General features: G+C 38.7%; 2 protein-coding genes across 2 annotated transcripts; both read left to right on the forward strand.

Moving 5' to 3' along the window:
* Positions 1–88: 88 nt before the first annotated feature.
* On the forward strand, positions 89–2,577 carry LOC113104252 (beta/gamma crystallin domain-containing protein 1-like). The gene has a single exon (XM_026266066.1). It carries the CDS (start codon positions 1,040–1,042, stop codon positions 2,507–2,509), a length of 1,470 nt encoding a protein of 489 aa, XP_026121851.1. The 5' UTR covers positions 89–1,039; the 3' UTR covers positions 2,510–2,577.
* Positions 2,578–2,675: 98 nt separating this feature from the next.
* On the forward strand, positions 2,676–17,344 carry LOC113104253 (beta/gamma crystallin domain-containing protein 1-like). The gene is made up of 20 exons (XM_026266068.1): positions 2,676–2,795; positions 3,457–3,507; positions 3,812–3,850; positions 4,012–4,130; positions 4,208–4,355; positions 4,451–4,590; positions 6,149–6,275; positions 6,355–6,390; positions 6,758–6,906; positions 8,340–8,466; positions 10,951–11,096; positions 13,034–13,160; positions 13,285–13,314; positions 13,922–14,034; positions 14,138–14,270; positions 14,361–14,500; positions 14,784–14,907; positions 15,032–15,190; positions 15,319–15,481; positions 16,606–17,344. Exons 1-20 carry the CDS (start codon positions 2,676–2,678, stop codon positions 16,692–16,694), a joined length of 2,280 nt encoding a protein of 759 aa, XP_026121853.1. The 3' UTR covers positions 16,695–17,344.
* Positions 17,345–18,249: the final 905 nt, after the last annotated feature.

Here is an 18,249-nt window from a genome sequence, read left to right on the forward strand (position 1 = left end):
ACAGCATCAGCTAATGAACAGACCACGCCTCCAACAGCATCAGCTAATGAACAGACCACGCCTCCAACTGGATCAGCTAATGAAAACCACACCTCCAACAGCATCAGCCAATGAAAAGACTACTCCCCCAGCAGAAGCATCAAATGAACAGACCACGCCCCTAAGGGGATCAACTACTGAACTGACCTCGCCTCCAACAGCATCAGGCATTGATTCAGCCATGCCTCTACCAGCACCAACCATTGAGACAACTTGCACATTATACCGATAATGTACAAACCATACCATCTGCCTCATTAACCGTTAGGTCTCCCTCCACTTCATTAGGTATTGGTGATGACAAGAACAAACATCCATCAACATCAACCATTGAAACATTATCTACTTCATTAGCCTCCAGTGATGAAAAGAACAAACCTCCACCAGCCTCATCTAAAGAAAGGGACACAACTCCATCAGAGTCAACTAGCAAAATGACAACTAATGAAAGTACCATATCCCCACAAGCCTCAACCAATGGCACAACCTCCACTTTACCTGCCTCGCCTAAAGAAAAGACTACACCTCCACCAGGATCAACCACTGAGACACTCTCTGCTACATTAAGCTCCAGTGACGACATAAACAAACTTCATCCAGCCTCAACTAATGAGACAGTCTCCGCTTTACCTGACTCAGCTAATGATAAGGACAGTGCCTTCAACAGCCTCAACTAATGAAAAGAACACAGCTACAATAGAGTCAGCCAATAGATGGACAACTAATGAAGAGACCACATCTCCACAATCCTCAACCAATAAAACAACCTCCCAAAAAAAGACTGCTCCCCTACCAGCATCAATCACTGAGACAATCTCTGCTACATTAAGCTCCAATGATGACAAGAACAAACCTTCACCAACCTCAACTAATGAAAAAACGACATCTTCATTAGACTCCAAAGAGAGAACCACACCTCCACCAGCCTCAACTAATGATACAATCTCCACTTTGACTGGCCTGGATAATGAAAAGAACACCCCTCCCGCAGCATTAGCCAATGAAAAAGCCAAAACCTATACCAGGACCAACTATTGAGACAACCTCCACATTATCTGGCTCAGATAATGAAAAGACCACTCCATCTGCATCATCAACCATTGAGTTTGCCTCCTCTTTATTAGGCTCAGGTGATGATGAGACCACACCACCATCAGTCTTAAATAATGACAAGACCACACCTCCACAAGCCACACTAAAGAAAATGCTGCACCTTCTACAATCTTCAACCAATCCACCAGTCTCCATTGATATCACTACTAAAAATGAAAAGACCACACCACTACCAACATCATCCCATTCCCCCCTAACCTCTATCAATGGAAATAATATAACTCCACTTCCTTCATCCAAAGAAAAAACAATATCACCACCAGACAATGATAGTAGCAAGGCCACACCTTCACCAGAAAAGCCCTTGGGTCCTGAAGTCTCAGCGAAAGAGATCTTCTCCATTAAATCTACAACTCCATCCACAAGAAAAAATGAATTGATCCTCAAACCCTTTCACCTTCCACAAATCCCTGCTGCACCCGGAAGCTCCTCCCAAAGCAGGGACTCTCCATCTAGCTGGCTCGATGTGGATCACCAACGTCCTTTAAAGAAGAAGCTGTTGATTCCAGATCCCAAGCTGAGCTCCTCTGCGAGTGAGACCAACCTCCTGAACACATCGGGAGAGTTTGACCCAGATGACTTCATTGCAAATGTGAAAAGGCTAGCAATGCCATTCAATCTTCCCCTACGCAAACACAATAAGCATCGTCTGCAAGCACCTCCGTTTGCAATGCCTGCCATCAAAGAAGACCACTTTGAGAAACCCTTTGATCCGGAGGAGTTCCAGTATGGCTTGAGGCGAAGGAGAGAATTCATTTTGGATTTGCCTTCAAGTTCAAAATCAAAGAGTCAAGCTGCAGAAGTCAAGGACGCAGAGATCAAACCAAAACGAGAGAGCATCCTCACGAGGTCCGTTATCTTTCAGAGAGCAAGGAAGGGGTCTGAAAAGGTAGAGGAAGAAAAAGAGGAGGGAACAGATGTAAATACAACAGAAAAACTGAAGCCAAAAATCTCGTTTGGAAGATGCTCTATCGTCAGCACTCTACGCAGCCCCAGTAAAGGAAGACGAATGGAGTTTTTAAGCCCCACTGAGAGTCCTTCAGGTGCGCTGTTATCACCCAGCGATGGTCCTGGGTATACAGCACCTCCAGAAATACAGCTAGCCCCAACTATAGAACCAACCAAATTGGTCCCAATAGAGGAAACCCTAGTTAAGAATAACAGCCACGATACACTGTCTGGTTCTCAGGTTATTCTAAAATCTAGCTCGGACATTGGGCTTGCCATGACACCTGACCTCAAAACGTCTTCAAGAGACCCCACAGTCTCTCTATTAAAGACTCTAGTGGTAGCCAAGCTAGTTCCCAGGTTGTACCGACTCCTACGAAAGATGAACCTACTCTTGCACCTGACTTGAAAGCAAATTCAGTAGACCCTTCAGTCACCATGTTTACAGACACTAATGTTCCTACTCCCCCAGTGATTCCCAGACCAGTTCCCAAGTTGTGCTGAAACCTATGAAAGATATTGGACCTACCCTGGCACCTGACTCGAAAACAACTTCAGCAGACCTTCCAATCACAATGTTAACAGACACTAATGCTCCTTCACCTAGTTGTACTGATTCCCAGAATGATGGACTTGCCATGACACCTGACCTTAATGCCTCTACTCCTCCCAGTGGTTCCCAGACTGATTCCCAGGTTGTACTGAAACCCACTACAGATGATGGACCTACACTGACAACTGACTTGAAAACAACTTCATTAGACCCTTCAATCACCACGTTAACAGACGCTAATACACCTCTGGCGCCTAGTTATACCCAGTCTGGTTCACAGGATGATCTTAAACTTATCAAGGATGATGGACCTGCAATGATACCTGATCTCCAAAAAAACTTCAAGAGACCCCACAGTCACTATGTTTACAGACACTAATGAATCACTGCTTCTCAATTGTACCCAGACTGGTTCTGATGATGCCCTGAAAACAGCTACAGTAGATGTGAATGCTTCTCCACCATGTCCTTGCTTTGATGACATAATGTTGCCTTGTTTCCTGGAGAAATTTCTTCCTGAGGAACCTGAAAACGCTCAACCATCAAATAAGATCAACCCACTGGTCAGCCATCCCTCATTCATCACAATGACCACAGCAACAACACATACTTGCATACATTCATATCCTAAGCTAGTGCTATGTGGTGTTTTACAATAGAGTTGTTCTGTGTGTGTATATTTGTGTGTTCTGGTTAGATGGCTAGAGAAAGTGCCTCAGTTCCTGGTCTAGTGGATCTGAATAAGGCTGTTGACGTAGCTGAAGGGAAGATCCCAGAAGAGACGATTCCTCCAGCACCTGTAGTTCCAGCGGCTCAGATCCCTCAAGATAAACCTCAGCGAAAAACTTCCAAATGTATGAGTCCATAACAAATGCGTATTTTCTTTGTAAATGCTAAATATAATTATGTTCATAGCTGCAATAGCTCTGCATGCCAGCTTGTTATTCATGCGTGTCCATATTTGTACATGACGATGTGGGAGATTTGAAGTTTGTTGAACAAAACTTGTTCAACTTGTTGAACCTTTGAACAGCGTAAAATCTTTGGGTTATCATTGGCTCATGTTTTTGACAGTTTGTCTGTTTGGATAAATATTCTGAAACATTTGCAATCCAATAACCTGCATTACTCTCTTAACCACAGCGTTTTGTCTTTCAGATTCCAGCTTCTCGGGGAATCCACCGGCGTCCTGGAAAGGTTTGCAAGAATTTCAAACCCTTGAACTATCAGAGAATTTCATACCTGTAAACCTGCTCTATTTGCATAACATGAGCAAAGTTTATTTTATTTATGCTTTAAACATGCAAGTAAAAATATGTGACATCTTGGGCCCTAATTTGACGTTTTGTGGCCGTCAGATTGTGATATTTGAGCACCATCAGTTCAGCGGTCAGTCCTTTGAGTTCTACAGGGATCAACCTGATTCCACACACATCAAACTGTCCAGTGTCATATCTGTTAAAGTGGTCAGAGGATGGTAAGTGGCATCTATGGAGAACAAATACCGGGCTTTTCAGTTGAATAGATTTAACTGTGCATTTTGGCCTCTCGTAGCTGGATATTATATGAGAAACCGGGATTTGAGGGACGATGCATCCCTCTGGAAGAGGAAGGAGTTATAGAACTGCCCAATCAATGGACAGAAGAGGGTGAAGAAACATCTGCCCCTGTGGTCATTGGCTCAATTCGACTGGCTGTCATAGTAAGTGACCTTCTTGAAATTATTGTTTTGAACACAATAACCAAAGGTCAAAAGAGATGGGAGTGACTGCTGTGTTTTCCTGTATGTTTCTGCAGGACTACACTCCTCCCCGGATAGAGCTGTTCACCGAGCCCGCTGGAATGGGCAGAAGCTCTGAGTTTGTGGATGAAACTGTGGAAGTGGGCAGTTTTAACCGTCCTCAGAGCACCGGCTCCATCAAAGTCCACAGTGGCCTGTAAGTTCTGCTCGGACCTTGAGCATTTACTGGGGTGTGTGTTGTCAATGTGGAGCTCTTCACTTGACTCACATTTTTACTGAGTGCTTACAAAAAATTTATTATGATTCATTTTCTGTTTTGGAGAACTGGGCAAGTTACCTTTCAATACCTTTCAATTTCAATACTCTATGTCTCTATTTAGGCATTTGTACGTGTGTTGTTATATGAATAGGCATCCGAACATTCAAACATCAAAAGAAAGAACCGGGTATTTGCTAGTTAACAAAAGCATTTTATTCTAGCTGCATTATTTTTAGTAAACACTTGAATGTGGGCAAGTTTCATAAAAAAAAAACAAATGAAGAAATAAATAAATAACATTTAGAACCAAAGGCCGAAAAAAAGACTATGAATGAATGAATTCGGAATGAATTACAGCATCCCAAAATGCTTGGCCGTCGTTAACTCTACATGGGTCATAATTGTATAATTCCATAACGTTACACAGTTTTGATGCTGTTTTTTGTCTGATTCGTGACATTACATGTGGAAGCATCTGTTGTTTTGGGATAGCGCCCCCTAATGCACAACAATGAAAACATGGATTTCCAGAGTAGCTGTAGCTCAGATATATTTAGACTTTTTTTAAGTATAAGTCAAGTATACTTAAATATTATTCTGCTCATTATCTGGCAACCCTGGGTCAAGACATACCTCCTTCCCTGTGATTTCTTGTATTACACATTTAAATATGTTATTTACTATTTATTCAGTTCAGTTCTGTACACACTGTAAATGCGGTTGCCAGTACCAGATTTTATCTGAAATCAATACGGTTGTAGAATGCGGTCGTCACTCTTAAATTATCTTAAATAACTGAACTGTGCACATACAGAACAAGAGTTAAGTACTAAACTGTATGTACAGTGCAAAGACCGTGTTGTGAGAACATAATGACTGGATTCCTGATGATGATTCATGAGTATGTTATGCTTCATAAGAGCGTTTGAGTCACAGCATTAGTCACGCTGAGCCATATAAACAATATCAGAACCCTGCACTCAGACTATAGCACAAAAACTCATTCTGATGCTCTCAGTAGGGTTTATAACAGACAGAAAGAGGAAAATAGCATGCTAATAATTATTAAAGTGGCAGATACAGACACTTCAGTCACACACAATACTTGGAAACTCTAGATATATTGTGTGTGTGTGTGTGTGTGTGTGACAAAATCACAGAGGAAAGACAGGAATAATCAGGAAAAGGGCAGAATGGCAGATGAAAGCTATGGCAGGAATGTAAGCAGGAATAGAAAGAGAAAATCACAGATTGTTGAGGAGGGTGGAGGTGAATGATTTACAGCAGCAGAACACAACAACAACAACCAGGAATATTTACAGAACAACATATTCATATTTGTTTGTTTTAAGTCAAAATAGCATTTAATGCAATAGGTCAGTTGTGTTTGTTTGTGTAGTCTGTTGAGAGATGAAGTAGATAAAAACCACTGAAGGTGATCTCGGTCAGGTGATCAGGTGACGGATGATTGACAGCTGTCGTCTCTGCTCTGCAGGTGGATGGTTTACAGTGATCCAGGTTTCCAGGGTCTGCTGGCGGTTCTGGAGGCCGAAGAGTATCCGTTCCCGGAGGCCTGGGGTTTCCCGTCGCCCGTGGTCGGCTCTCTGAGACCTCTGAGAATGGTACGAATCACACCGTAGCATTATTCACTCATCTGCAGTCATCACGCAGTGTGTCACCAGAACTCTGCTTGTTTTCCAGGGCGCTCTGAAGGTCGAGAAGCCAAACGCAGTCAAGGTTTGTGAGTTTCAGTGACTTCTCTTCCTCAGTATGTTTTGTCATGTCTTACAGGACAAATATTGAAAACATACATTTACCGCAGAAGCACAGTGACTGTATATATACGAATGCATTAGATTTACGTGTTTATGCTTAAAACAAAAACAAATATCAGAGTCAGAAAAATCAACTGAATTCAAAGGGAAAACAAGTTTATTTACCCCATTGGCAGATATTTGTTCTTGTTTTGCACTTAAACGTACTTAATTTTGATATATTTTTTCGGAAGACTTAGTTTCCTGATTTAAGAGTGCTAGATATTTGTACCAGAAACGTTTAACACTGAGGTCAGAGTGTGATTTCTTCATGGCTCGGTGTCTCTCAGGCCGTGTTGTATGAGAAGGCCGGTCTGGAGGGCCGATGCATGGAGGTTCAGGGAGACGTCTTCTCCTTCACCAGGACAGAAACAGACCCGAGCGACCCGGACGATCACGGACTGAACTGTGTGGAATCACTCAAGATCCTCGGAGGCCTGTGAGTCCTGAACCCAGAGGTTTATCCTCAGTATTTATGTCTTGTTTTCCATTGCAAACATTCAAACGTCCTTAAAACAACTAACATTGTTTATTGAGCAAAATGACTGAAAAGTCTTAAAAAGTGATCAAAAAAAAAATTCAGCCATTGGCAGATATTCATTCTTGTTTTGAGCATAAACTCACTTCATTTTGATCCCTTTTTAAGAAAACAAGTCTTGAAGTAATTTTGCTTCTCAAGTAAAAGTTTCTTTTAAAGAGGTCATGAAATGCCTTTTTTTAATTATTTTATATTTCCGGAGTTGCGCTTATAATCTTAGTATGGTTTCTTCATCAAAGAATGTTAGTTCTGAGCTCTGAAACTTACAGTGTTTTTTATTTCAGAGCAACCTCTCATGTGTATTATATTATATTATTATATTACAGTTAGATTTTTTAATTAATCAAACCTTTCAAGGGTGTTGTAGATACTTGCACTCTAAAACAAGACAAAAATACTGAATAAGAATTAGCATTTTCTGCATTCTTTTCTCAACTGTCATTACTTTTTTGAAAAAAGTATCTCAGATATTTTCTTGTGAATTTAAAGTAACTCATTACTTGAAAAAGTAATCTGATTATGTAACTAGCGTTACTTGTAAGGCGTTATATTACTAGTTACTTGTAAAAAGAAGTAATCTGATTACGTAACTTGAATAACTTGTACTTGCATTGTTACTAGTTAATTGTAGCAAGTAATCTGATTACATAACTAGTGTTATTAGTAATGTTACATTACTAGTCACTTGTAAAAAGTAAGCTGACTGCATAACTAGCGTTACTTGTAGTGCATTGTTACTAGTTACTGTAAAAAAATAATCTGATTACGTAACTAGCATTACTTGCAATACGTTACATTACTAGTTACTGTGAAAAAATAATTTGATTATGTAACTAGTGTTACTTGTAAGGCATTATATTACTAGTTACTTGTAAAAAAAGTAATCTGATTACGTAACTTGAATTACTTGTAGTGCATTGTTACTAGTTAATTGTAACAAGTAATCTGATTACATAACTAGCATTGCTTGTAATATGTTACATTACTGGTTACTGTAAAAAAGTAATTTGATTATGTTACTAGTGTTACTTGTAAGGCGTTAGATTACTAGTTACTTGTAAAAAAAAAAAGTAATCCGATTATGGAACTTGAATTACTTGTAGTGCATTGTTACTAGTTAATTGTAACAAGTAATCTGATTACGTAACTAGCATTACTTGTAATGCATTACGTTACTAGTTACTGTGAAAAAGTAATCCGATTACATAACTAGCATTATTTGTAATGCGTTATGTTACTAGTTACTTCTTGTAACTAATCTGATCAAGTAGTGTTACTTGTAATGTGTTACTCCCGACACTGCTGTTGGATACTTTACTCTCTTCTCGTCTCAGGTGGGTGGGATACGATGACGAAGGTTTCGAGGGGCAGCAGTTCGTTCTGGAGGAAGGAGAGTATTTGGACTGGACAGACTGGGGCGGAACGGGGGAACAACTCCTCTCTCTACGGCCCGTTTTCATGGTGAGTCTCATCTTTACTAGCCATCGGTCACCACGCTTCACTAGCTGGGTGATTAGTCATGTTGTGCTTAAGCTGTAAGGGCGTTTGATGAGTTCTGAAGCTTAAAACTCAAGGATAATGTATTTTTACTTCAAAATTTCATGTTTAAATTCAGTATGTTACTTTTTGTTTCTTTGTAATAATTTGTGAAACGTATTTGCAATTTCTGAGTGGAAAATATTTTAAAGTAAATCATTCACCGGATTTGTCTAGTGGACTACCTCCTGAGATTTTACAATTACATTTAATCATTTAGCAGACGCTTTTATCCAATGCAACTTACAAATGAGGACAATGGAAGTAATCAAAACTAACAAAAGAACAATGATATGCAAGTGCTATAACAGGTTTTTATATTATTATATTAATAGAATAGAAAAACAATAGAGCAAGCTAGTGTTAGAGAACTTTTTTGTTAATTGTCTAATAAATAAAAAGAAAACAGATAGAATACAAAAAGATTAGAAATGCTAGTCTTAATTTTTTTTTAAAGAAATCAATTTGTGTGCTAAAAGGGACTAAAAGTCTAAAAGGGACAATTTTTTTTGTAAGTATAGAATTAGAATAGAGAGTGCTAGAGTTAGAGGGTCAGATAACGTTTCTTGAAGATGTGGATTGAGTTGTGCAGGTCATTCCACCCGGAGGGAACTTAATGAAAGAGTCTGTGAAAGTCTGGATGGTGAAATTGTGATGGAACGATGGGTTTGCTGGAATCACAAGCAGCTCTGTCTTGGCAAGGTTAAGTTGAAGGTGATGGTTCATCATCCAGGAAGAAATGTCTGTTAGACAAGCTGAGATGCGAATAGCTACCGTCGGATCATCAGGATGGAATGAGAGTAGAGTTGAGTGTCATCAGCATAGCAGTGGTATGAAAAGCCATGTTTATGAATGACAGAACCTAATGATGCCATGTAGACAGAGAAGAGAAGTGGTCCAAGAACTGAGCCCTGAGGCACCCCAGTAGTTAGATGTTGAGACTTGGACACCTCACCTCTCCAAGATACTTTGAAGGACCTATCTGATAGGTAAGACTCAAACCATTGAAGTGTGGTTCCTGAGATGCCATTTGCCAGTAGGGTTGATAGGAGGATCTGGTGGTTAACCGTGTCAAAAGCAGCGGACAGATCAAGCAGGATAAGTACTGAAGATCTGGATTCCGCTCTTGCCAGTCTTAGAGCTTCAACAACTGAGAGCAAGGCCGTCTCAGCTGAATGTCCACTTCTGAAGCCAGATTGGTTGCTGTCAAGGAGGTTGTTGTGTGTGAGAAAGGAAGAGACTTGTTTGAACACAGCTCGTTCAAGTGTTTTGGCAATGAATGGAGGAAGGAAAACCAGTCTGTGGTTCTCTAAAAGAGATGGGGGTGGGTTTCTTAAGTAGTGGAGTTATACGAGTTTGTCTAAATGACAATGAAAGAACACCAATGTGGAGGGATGTGTTAATGATTTGAGTGAGTGCAGGTAAAACTGGTACAACAGGTACAACTGCAACAGGTACAACTTTTAGGTTAGTAGTTAAATTTTGTCTTCATATTTTGTAAAAGCCAAGTTAATTTGCATTATTTACCAGGTAAATGAAACATTTAAAAAAAAATTAAAACATTTTAATCTTACATTTTTTTTTTACTTTAATAAAAACTAATAAAATATAAAAGTAATATATACATTTATGTAATGTTTATATTATATTATAGTGTATGTATATATATATATATATATATATACATATATATATATATATATATATATATATATATACATATATATATATATATATATATATATATATATATATATATATATATATATATATATATATATATAAAATATTATTATGACTGGGCAAGTTAACAAGTTATTAATGCATTAATTAACTAATGCAGATAATTATTTTATCGCATGTTAATTTAAGTGTTTTTAAATTTAAAGCAAATTTTAGTTTAATTTTATTTTTATATGAGTTAATTAATAATTAGCTGTTCATCAGCTAACAAGACCCAGTTTGTGGAATTGTTCCTCTTTTGTAAGTCACTTTGTAAGCGTCTGCTAAATGCATGAATGTAAATAGGAAATTCTGACTTCCCATTTAAAGCACCGGTGTGTGCAGCCATAAAACACTGAGTGCTCTGCTCTGTTCTGCTCTGTCCAGCTGTTGAACTCATAAACACATGCTGTGTAAACATGTCTAAGAAACACACCTGTGATCGGGGTCAGGTGAACCCCAAACTGAGTTACTGATTTAGGATCAGTTCAGAAATTTTTACACATCTCTGATCTCCATCAGTCATTATTACTACAAATAGTAAACAGCCAAACGCGTTACACAACCTCCATCAGCGTATACCTGCGGTGTTTATGAGCTCTGGACACACAATAGCAGGAAATTACCGAACCAGAGCCAGCGCCGAACGCATGCCAACTGAAGGCTGTGAAATGCTTTGTTTTTCAGGATTTCTCCTCCCCTCATATGAAGATGTTTAGTGAGCCGGACTTCTCAGAGCGCGGCGTCTGCATGGACCTCCTGGAGCCGATGGATAACGCCATGAACACACGCTACGGCCCGCAGACGCGCTCCATCGAGGTCCTGGCCGGAGTGTGAGTCACTTTCTTCATTACAGAGACCAGACGTAAAAACACACCATGGAGAATTTGGTTTTTAATAACTTATAAACCATTAAAGAGCTGCAGGATTGTTAATCGATGGTGCCTGTTTCTGTTTAAACCACCAGTTTGTATATCAAATTTAATGGCTGAATTTGTGCCAAAAAACTACATTACCCATGATGCTCTATGAGAAAATTCCACCAATCAGAGAGTAACTGAGAGCAAATTCGCTCCCATGAAGCATTGTGGGATTGTGAGGAAAAAGACATAATTGTGAACTTAAAAGTTATTTTTTTGTGTCAAAAACAAAACAGAACAAAACATAAAACTAAATTGACAGCATATAATGGCTGAATTTGTGGTGGAAAACTACATTACCCATAATGCTGTGTGTAACATTCCACCAATCAGAGAGTTGCAGTAAACAAAGCCCGCCCACTCTAATGAAGCACCGGCTTTACTGTCAAAATATTTAAATGTTTATATAATAGCAATAAATACGAAATATATATTTTCTAAAAAAAAATCAACAACGCAAACATTTCTGGAACCAAATAGTGGGCGGGCTCTAATGCACTCTCTTCAGCCAATCAGGATGTCCATCACTGAAGTGACAGCTCATCAATAGAAAACCGTCCGACCAAGAAACTGGCTCAAAGTTACATGCCGTTGGTTTCAGTCTGCTACTGCTTCCACAGAACTCATGATCGCACCTGTTCAGGTAAATGCACATAGTTTCCCGCCCCGAGCAGGTCATGTGACACCTACACGAACACAGCTCGGCCTCGGGCTGATCAGAGCAACAGAGTCTGCCAGAAAATGACAATAACAGACGAGCAGAAATGCAAATCATGTGAAACGATAGAAAGAGTGTTTGCTTTTGCTGCTGAGCTCCTCGCAATCCATGCGGTTCCCTGTAATTACTGGAGTGTGTGTGTGTGTGTGTGAAGGGCACTGCCTTTCAAACAAAATGTCTAAACACATACAGGCATGTTTCTGGTTTTAAATTGAAGTGCTCAACACACACACACTCTGTCACACACATAAATACACACACACACACACACACACACACACACACACTCTGTCACACACATAAATACACACACACACACACACACACTGAATTGTAAGATGAAATTTAGTTACTTTTTGCATTTTAACTCTGTGGTGGGGGAAAAACACTGAATTGAGAGATATAAACTTGCAAATTTGCAAAAACAAAAACAAAAAAAACTGAAATAAAACTGTTATTGTTATAATTACCAAGAAAAACACTGGTGGAAACAAACTTCCATAGAATCTACAGTGAAAACAAGTTCATGTGTCTGACTCCAGAGGCAGATATTTTTCTGGTTTACACTTCATTTTAATGCATTGTGTTTCTGCAGTAAATATATCTTCATTAATGAATGTTTATATATTTATACTGGAAAAACTGAGGTAGAACATCAGTAAAGGCAAAGACGTATTGACTGCATTTCTGTAATTGTGTTCGTGTGTGTGTGTGTGTGTGTGTGAGAGAGTGTGTGTGTGTGTGTGTGTGTGTGTGTGTGTGTGTGTGTGTGTGTGTGTGTGTGTGTGTGTGTGTGTGTGTGTGAGATGCATGCATGCATTAAGGCAGGTCTGGATTTGTTCAGGCACATGTGTGGGCTCCTTGGCTCTGTGAGTCTCATTATTTTGGAAACGCTGTAGTTTTTCTGCATTAAATGTCAGTTTGGGCTTCAAGGAATGTAAAGCACTAAACACTGAGCATCTTCAGAACAAAACTGCAGCTGCGTTCTTCTTATATGAGACCCTGGACCTCAAAACCAGTCGTAAGGGTCCTTGTTTTAAAACTGAGATTTATATATTTTCTGAAGCTGAATAAATCATCTCAGAACGTTCAGCGAGGACAGAAGTGAATGCGTGTGGTTGGTGTGTTGTAGGTGGGTGGTGTTCGAGGGTCCCGGGTTCTCGGGTCAGCAGTATGTTCTGGAGAAGGGTCTGTACGGAAGCCCGGAGGACTGGGGCTCCTCCCACAGCCGCGTCTGCTCGGCCGTCCCCGTGATCCTGGTGAGAGACTGACCGGGTCATGAATACACCGCGATCTGACCATCAACATAGAGACGGTTCTGCTTTTCTAACTGGACAATAATGACCCAAGATCAGTTAATAATCTGAATATTTTATATTTCAGGAAAATCTGGAAAGCTCCTGCCACTTCCAGGTTTGTACAATACCTATTATTATTTATTTATTATTTCTTCTTCTTTCTTCTTTTTGTTCAAATTGTTCTAATTAATAGTTTCTTTTGGAAAAATAATGAATTGTGTGTTTGTGTGTTTTTATTATTTTGTTCTGGTTTTAATATATATATATATATATATATATATAATGTTGTTCCAATTTTACTAATTATTTTATTATTAATAATAACATTTAATTTTATTATTATTGAAATGATTATTATTACGTTTATTTAAATATTTTAAGTGAAACATTATTTCAGCTTGTATTCCTAATTATTATTTTAAAATAAAAAATATTATTAATAATATTTTTATATATGCACACACACACATAGAATTTCAGTTATAGTTATTATATATCATATCTACATGATTCTAATTAAACCTAAAAATTTTACATATAATTAATTATAAAAATGTATACATATTTTTTATATATTATTAGATTCTTTTTATTTTTTAGTTTGGTATAAAATAATTGTTATTATTTAATTTTCAAATAATTGTTTCATACATATATTTTTGTTCTGATTATCCTAATTTAAGAAGGTGTTGATATGGCGAGTGGTTGTGTTGATGTAATAGATGGAGTTATTCTCTGAGTCTGGATTCGGAGGAACATCTGTCCTGCTGAAGGACTCGTTACCCACAATCCCCAGCGGCTTCAGTGTGCGCTCCTGCAGGGTTCATGCGGGCAGGTTCGTCAGATCTGTTCCGTCATCAGTCTGTGTGTGTGTGTGTTTCTGCTCTCACGCGTGTGTGTGTGTGTGTGTGTGTGTGTGTGTGTGTGTGTGTGCGCAGCTGGCAGGCGTTCAGCGGCGAGTGTTTCTCGGGTCATCAGTGTGTTCTGGAGGAGGGTTTTTATCCTGATCTGAGGACGATGGGTTTCTCTGAGCCGGACGCATCAGTGCTGTCTCTGCAGCCCACGGGACTCGTGAGTCTCTTTCAGACGCGTCACATGTGACTCTGCTTCATCAGAGGTGTGTGTAGTGTTCTGACAGCTGTGTGTGTGTGTGTGTGTCAGGAGCTCTCGGTGCCGACGCTGCTGCTGTTCGAGCGATCTGGACTCCGAGGACGGAGGACGCCGCTGAAGACGGCTTCGGTGAATCTGCAGCTCACACACAGCTGCTCCAGAGTCTCTTCTGTGCTGGTGCTCGGCGGCATGTGAGGAACACACACACACTCACACACACACTCATTCATCTGGGCTCCATGAACACAGTGATTCAGATTGTAGATTTGACACATCTGCTGGAAACAAGTCTCAGTTTTTGAGTATGTGAGAGTGGAAAAACTTCAGCTCTTCGTCAGATTCAACAGAGCGGTGTGAAGCAGACACAGCAGTCCATCCAACACAACACACACTCCTTTACTTCATATTCATGTGTGCTGTGCATTTATAGTTTGTGTGTGTGTGTGTGTGTGTGTGTGTGTGTGTGATTGACAGCTGGGTTCTGTACGAGGATCATAACTTCAGAGGCTCTCAGATCCTGCTGAAGCCCGGCGCCGTTCCTGATTGGCCCAAACTCTCCTCCTGGCTGCGAATCGGATCGCTTCGGCCGCTCATTCAGGTGAGAGACTCCACCCACTGCAGCTCCTGGGACCAATCATGAGCCCTGGGGGCGGGGCTATCAGCGTGTCTAGAGGAGAGATGGATCTATAGTTGCTCAATGTGTTTGTGTTTCACTGGCACAGAAACAAGTGCATTTCCGTCTGCGGAACAAAGAGGCGGGGCTTCTGATGTCCGTCATCGGATTATTGGACGACATCAAACTGATGCGTATCCAGGTGAGCGAGGAAACGGGCGGAGCTGAACAGATCTGGACCTATCAGGACGGTCAGCTGCAGTGCAAGGTAGAAGCTGACCCACTACACACCTCAGCTCTTTCTGCTTAAACTAATTATTTTGTAATTAATTTGTGTCTGTGTGTCTGTCTGTGTGTGTGTGTGTGTGTGTGTGTGTGTGTGTGTGTGTGTGTCAGGCTCTGCTGGACGTGTGTGTGTGTGTGAGTTCTGGTGGCCTGATGTCTGGCAGTAGAGTGGTTCTCTCCGCTGAAGCCGGAACACCGCAGCAGCTCTGGAGCGTCACGAGTGACGGGATCATCCGGAGCCACGCCAGACCGGAGCTTGTGCTGGAGGTCAAAGGTCAGCACTGGATCGCATCGCATTAGTATTATTATTAGTATTATTATTATTATTATTATTATTATTAAAGCGATAGAGCGACAACTGATATTTAGATAATTTAATGTCAGTATCTGCTGTAAACTGTTAACTTTTTATTAAGTTAAAAAATAAAATAATTATTAAGACTCAACAAACTCAGAAGAAACTTTTAAAAGGTCTAAAGATTCCATAAACTCCTCCATTACAAAAAAAAGTTAAATATAAAAAACAAAATTCTAAAGTACACATAAATATTGTTAGATAGAAACTGATGAAGTGTTTCCTGAAATGACTGAATAAAGCTGATAATACATGAGTGATGTGAACACGAGGCTGTAGCGCCACCTGCTGGAGGAGGATACACTCACACACACACACACACACACACACACACACAACTGCAACTCATTTAACATGAAGCAATGAAAATAAGTTATATTTTGCAGGAAGAAAACAAAGTATATTTGTTAAGCCATTATTATTTTCTTTTGCATTATGACATTTAAGCACTGCGGGCAAAACAGTTACTTCTGAAGTGTAATATAGTGATCAAAATCATTTTTTATATTATTGTTTAAAAACAGAATAATGAAAACCCATTCCAATTAAGTTCAGTACCAGAAAAACTTACATGAAAATCTATTAATAAAATTATTTAAAATCCACGTTTAATTAACAGAGCCAATCTCATTGAGAAATATTTGTGTAATAATTCACATGAAGCAATAAAATAAGTTATATTTTTTAGAAGAAAAACAAAGCATATTTGGAGAGCCATTATTATTATTAATATTTATTTATTTAGCATTGTTACATTAAAAATTTAGTGCAAGAAAATGTAATTTTTAAACTAATTTAGTGACTTTTTTCCCCCAGAAATTATTATAGAAATTATTTTAATGTATTATTAATAATAATAATAATAGGTTACATTTTATTTTAAGGTGTCCATGTTGCTGTGAAATTGTACATTTAAAGTACTGAGTAATATTAAATAACTATATGTACTTACTATATTATTAGGTTTGACTTAAACTTAAACTTAAACTGTAATACAGTGATATAAATAATGATTTCTAATGATCTGGCTCTGACCTCTGCAGGGGGTCAGCAGTTTGACAAACACCAGATTATCGTGAACGAATTCCACCCTGACAAACTGAATCAGCGCTGGTCTCTGGAGCTCCTCTGAGCTGCGCCACAGGACCCACTGCTCTGCTGCGGAGCTGCGCCAGGGGGACCAGCGTCCTGTGAGGCAGCTGCACCAGGAGGACTCTCTTTCTCATGAGAGCCAGTGGATGGAAAATGACCATAATCAGCTGGACGTTGTGTTATTTTCTTAGATGAACTCTCAGATCGACAGGAAGAAAACACATTCTTGAACAATAATAACTGTTTTCTTATGTGTCAAGCGTATAAACGTGCCTGTGTGGACACTGTATTAAAGCACAAAGTGTTTAGAAAATGTTTTTTAAAAAAGTTTGTTGTGTTCTAATCAGTGAGACGTGAGATCAGCTCTGTGCTGATTGGCCCGTGGGGATTGGCTGGCTGCTGATTGGCTGTCAGGGGATTCTGGTGTTTTATGGTTCAGGAGCTCCAGACAGAAGCCTCTTCTCACAGTCAGCATAAACCAGACCAGTGCTGATCTGCATTCGGCCACGAGTTATGCACTGCTACAAAAAAACAGATAATAGTGGAGTGAATTACATGAGTTTTTTCTTGTAATTCTGAGAATTATAAATTGCTTTTTTAAATCAATAACTGAATTTATTACTGGACTGCACTGTAAAAACAACATCCTTGTTTAACTTAAAAACTTAATTCATTACAACTCATTTATCCAAATATTGTCTAGTTGAATTGTGTATGTATTCTGTGTATGAGTTATTATTTTCATGAAAAACATGTCGTTATGCAGAGTTATTAATTCATACAATTTAAAACAATAACATATGGAACAGAAAAAAAACATTCAAAATATTAATAAAAACTATTATAATATCTAGATCAAATATTGCTGCCATGATCCTATCATTTTCACACTGCACATAAACTAATTATGATGTATTAAAGGGTTAGTTCACCTATAATGACGTATGTGTGTACACAAACACACGGTTTACGTTCAGATCAAAGCATAAAGTGTGCATATTGAATGCAGATACCAAAAGACACATTTATTCACATTAGATACAAAGTCAATCATATTTCACTATGTTATTATGGCATGACACCCATATCTGTAACTTAAGTAAATAGGTTTTTAATTTTTATGCATATTAATAGACTACATTATTAGATCAATCAACATCATCTATAAAGATCAGAATCAAAATAGTTTTTCATATAGTTAATGCGTTTGGTAATGTTTTGAATAGAAAGGGAAAAATTCAAATAAAACACACACATTTTTTATATTATTGTAAAAAAAAAAATTTAAAACCACCCGCTCCTAAGTTCAGTATCAGTAAACTTACATGAAAATCTATTAATTACATTATTTAAAATCCACATTTAATTAACAGAGCGAATCTCATTGAGAAATATTTGAGTAATATTTCACATGAAGCAGTGAAAATAAGTTATATTTTGCAGAAAGAAAAACAAAGCATATTTGGAGAGCCATTATTATTATTAATATTTATTTATTTAGCATTTTTACATTTGTCATTTAAAGATGTGGTCTTAAACTAATATAGTGACAAAAAATGTTTTCAAAGATTATTATACAATTTTTTGATGTATTA

The sequence above is a fragment of the Carassius auratus genome, unplaced genomic scaffold (genome assembly GCF_003368295.1).
Source record: "Carassius auratus strain Wakin unplaced genomic scaffold, ASM336829v1 scaf_tig00217964, whole genome shotgun sequence".
Lineage (NCBI taxonomy): Eukaryota > Metazoa > Chordata > Actinopteri > Cypriniformes > Cyprinidae > Carassius > Carassius auratus.

What these genes read in the sequence shown, in the direction of transcription:
- LOC113104252 (XM_026266066.1), top strand. Translation starts at nt 1,040, where the DNA reads ATGAAAAAGCCAAAACCTATACCAGGACCAACTATTGAGACAACCTCC.
- LOC113104253 (XM_026266068.1), top strand. Translation starts at nt 2,676, where the DNA reads ATGTTAACAGACACTAATGCTCCTTCACCTAGTTGTACTGATTCCCAG. An exon ending in AGAAGCCAAACGCAGTCAAG is followed by an intron (nt 6,391 to 6,757) that starts GTTTGTGAGTTT and finishes GGTGTCTCTCAG; the next exon opens with GCCGTGTTGTATGAGAAGGC. An exon ending in AAAGCTCCTGCCACTTCCAG is followed by an intron (nt 13,315 to 13,921) that starts GTTTGTACAATA and finishes TTGATGTAATAG; the next exon opens with ATGGAGTTATTCTCTGAGTC.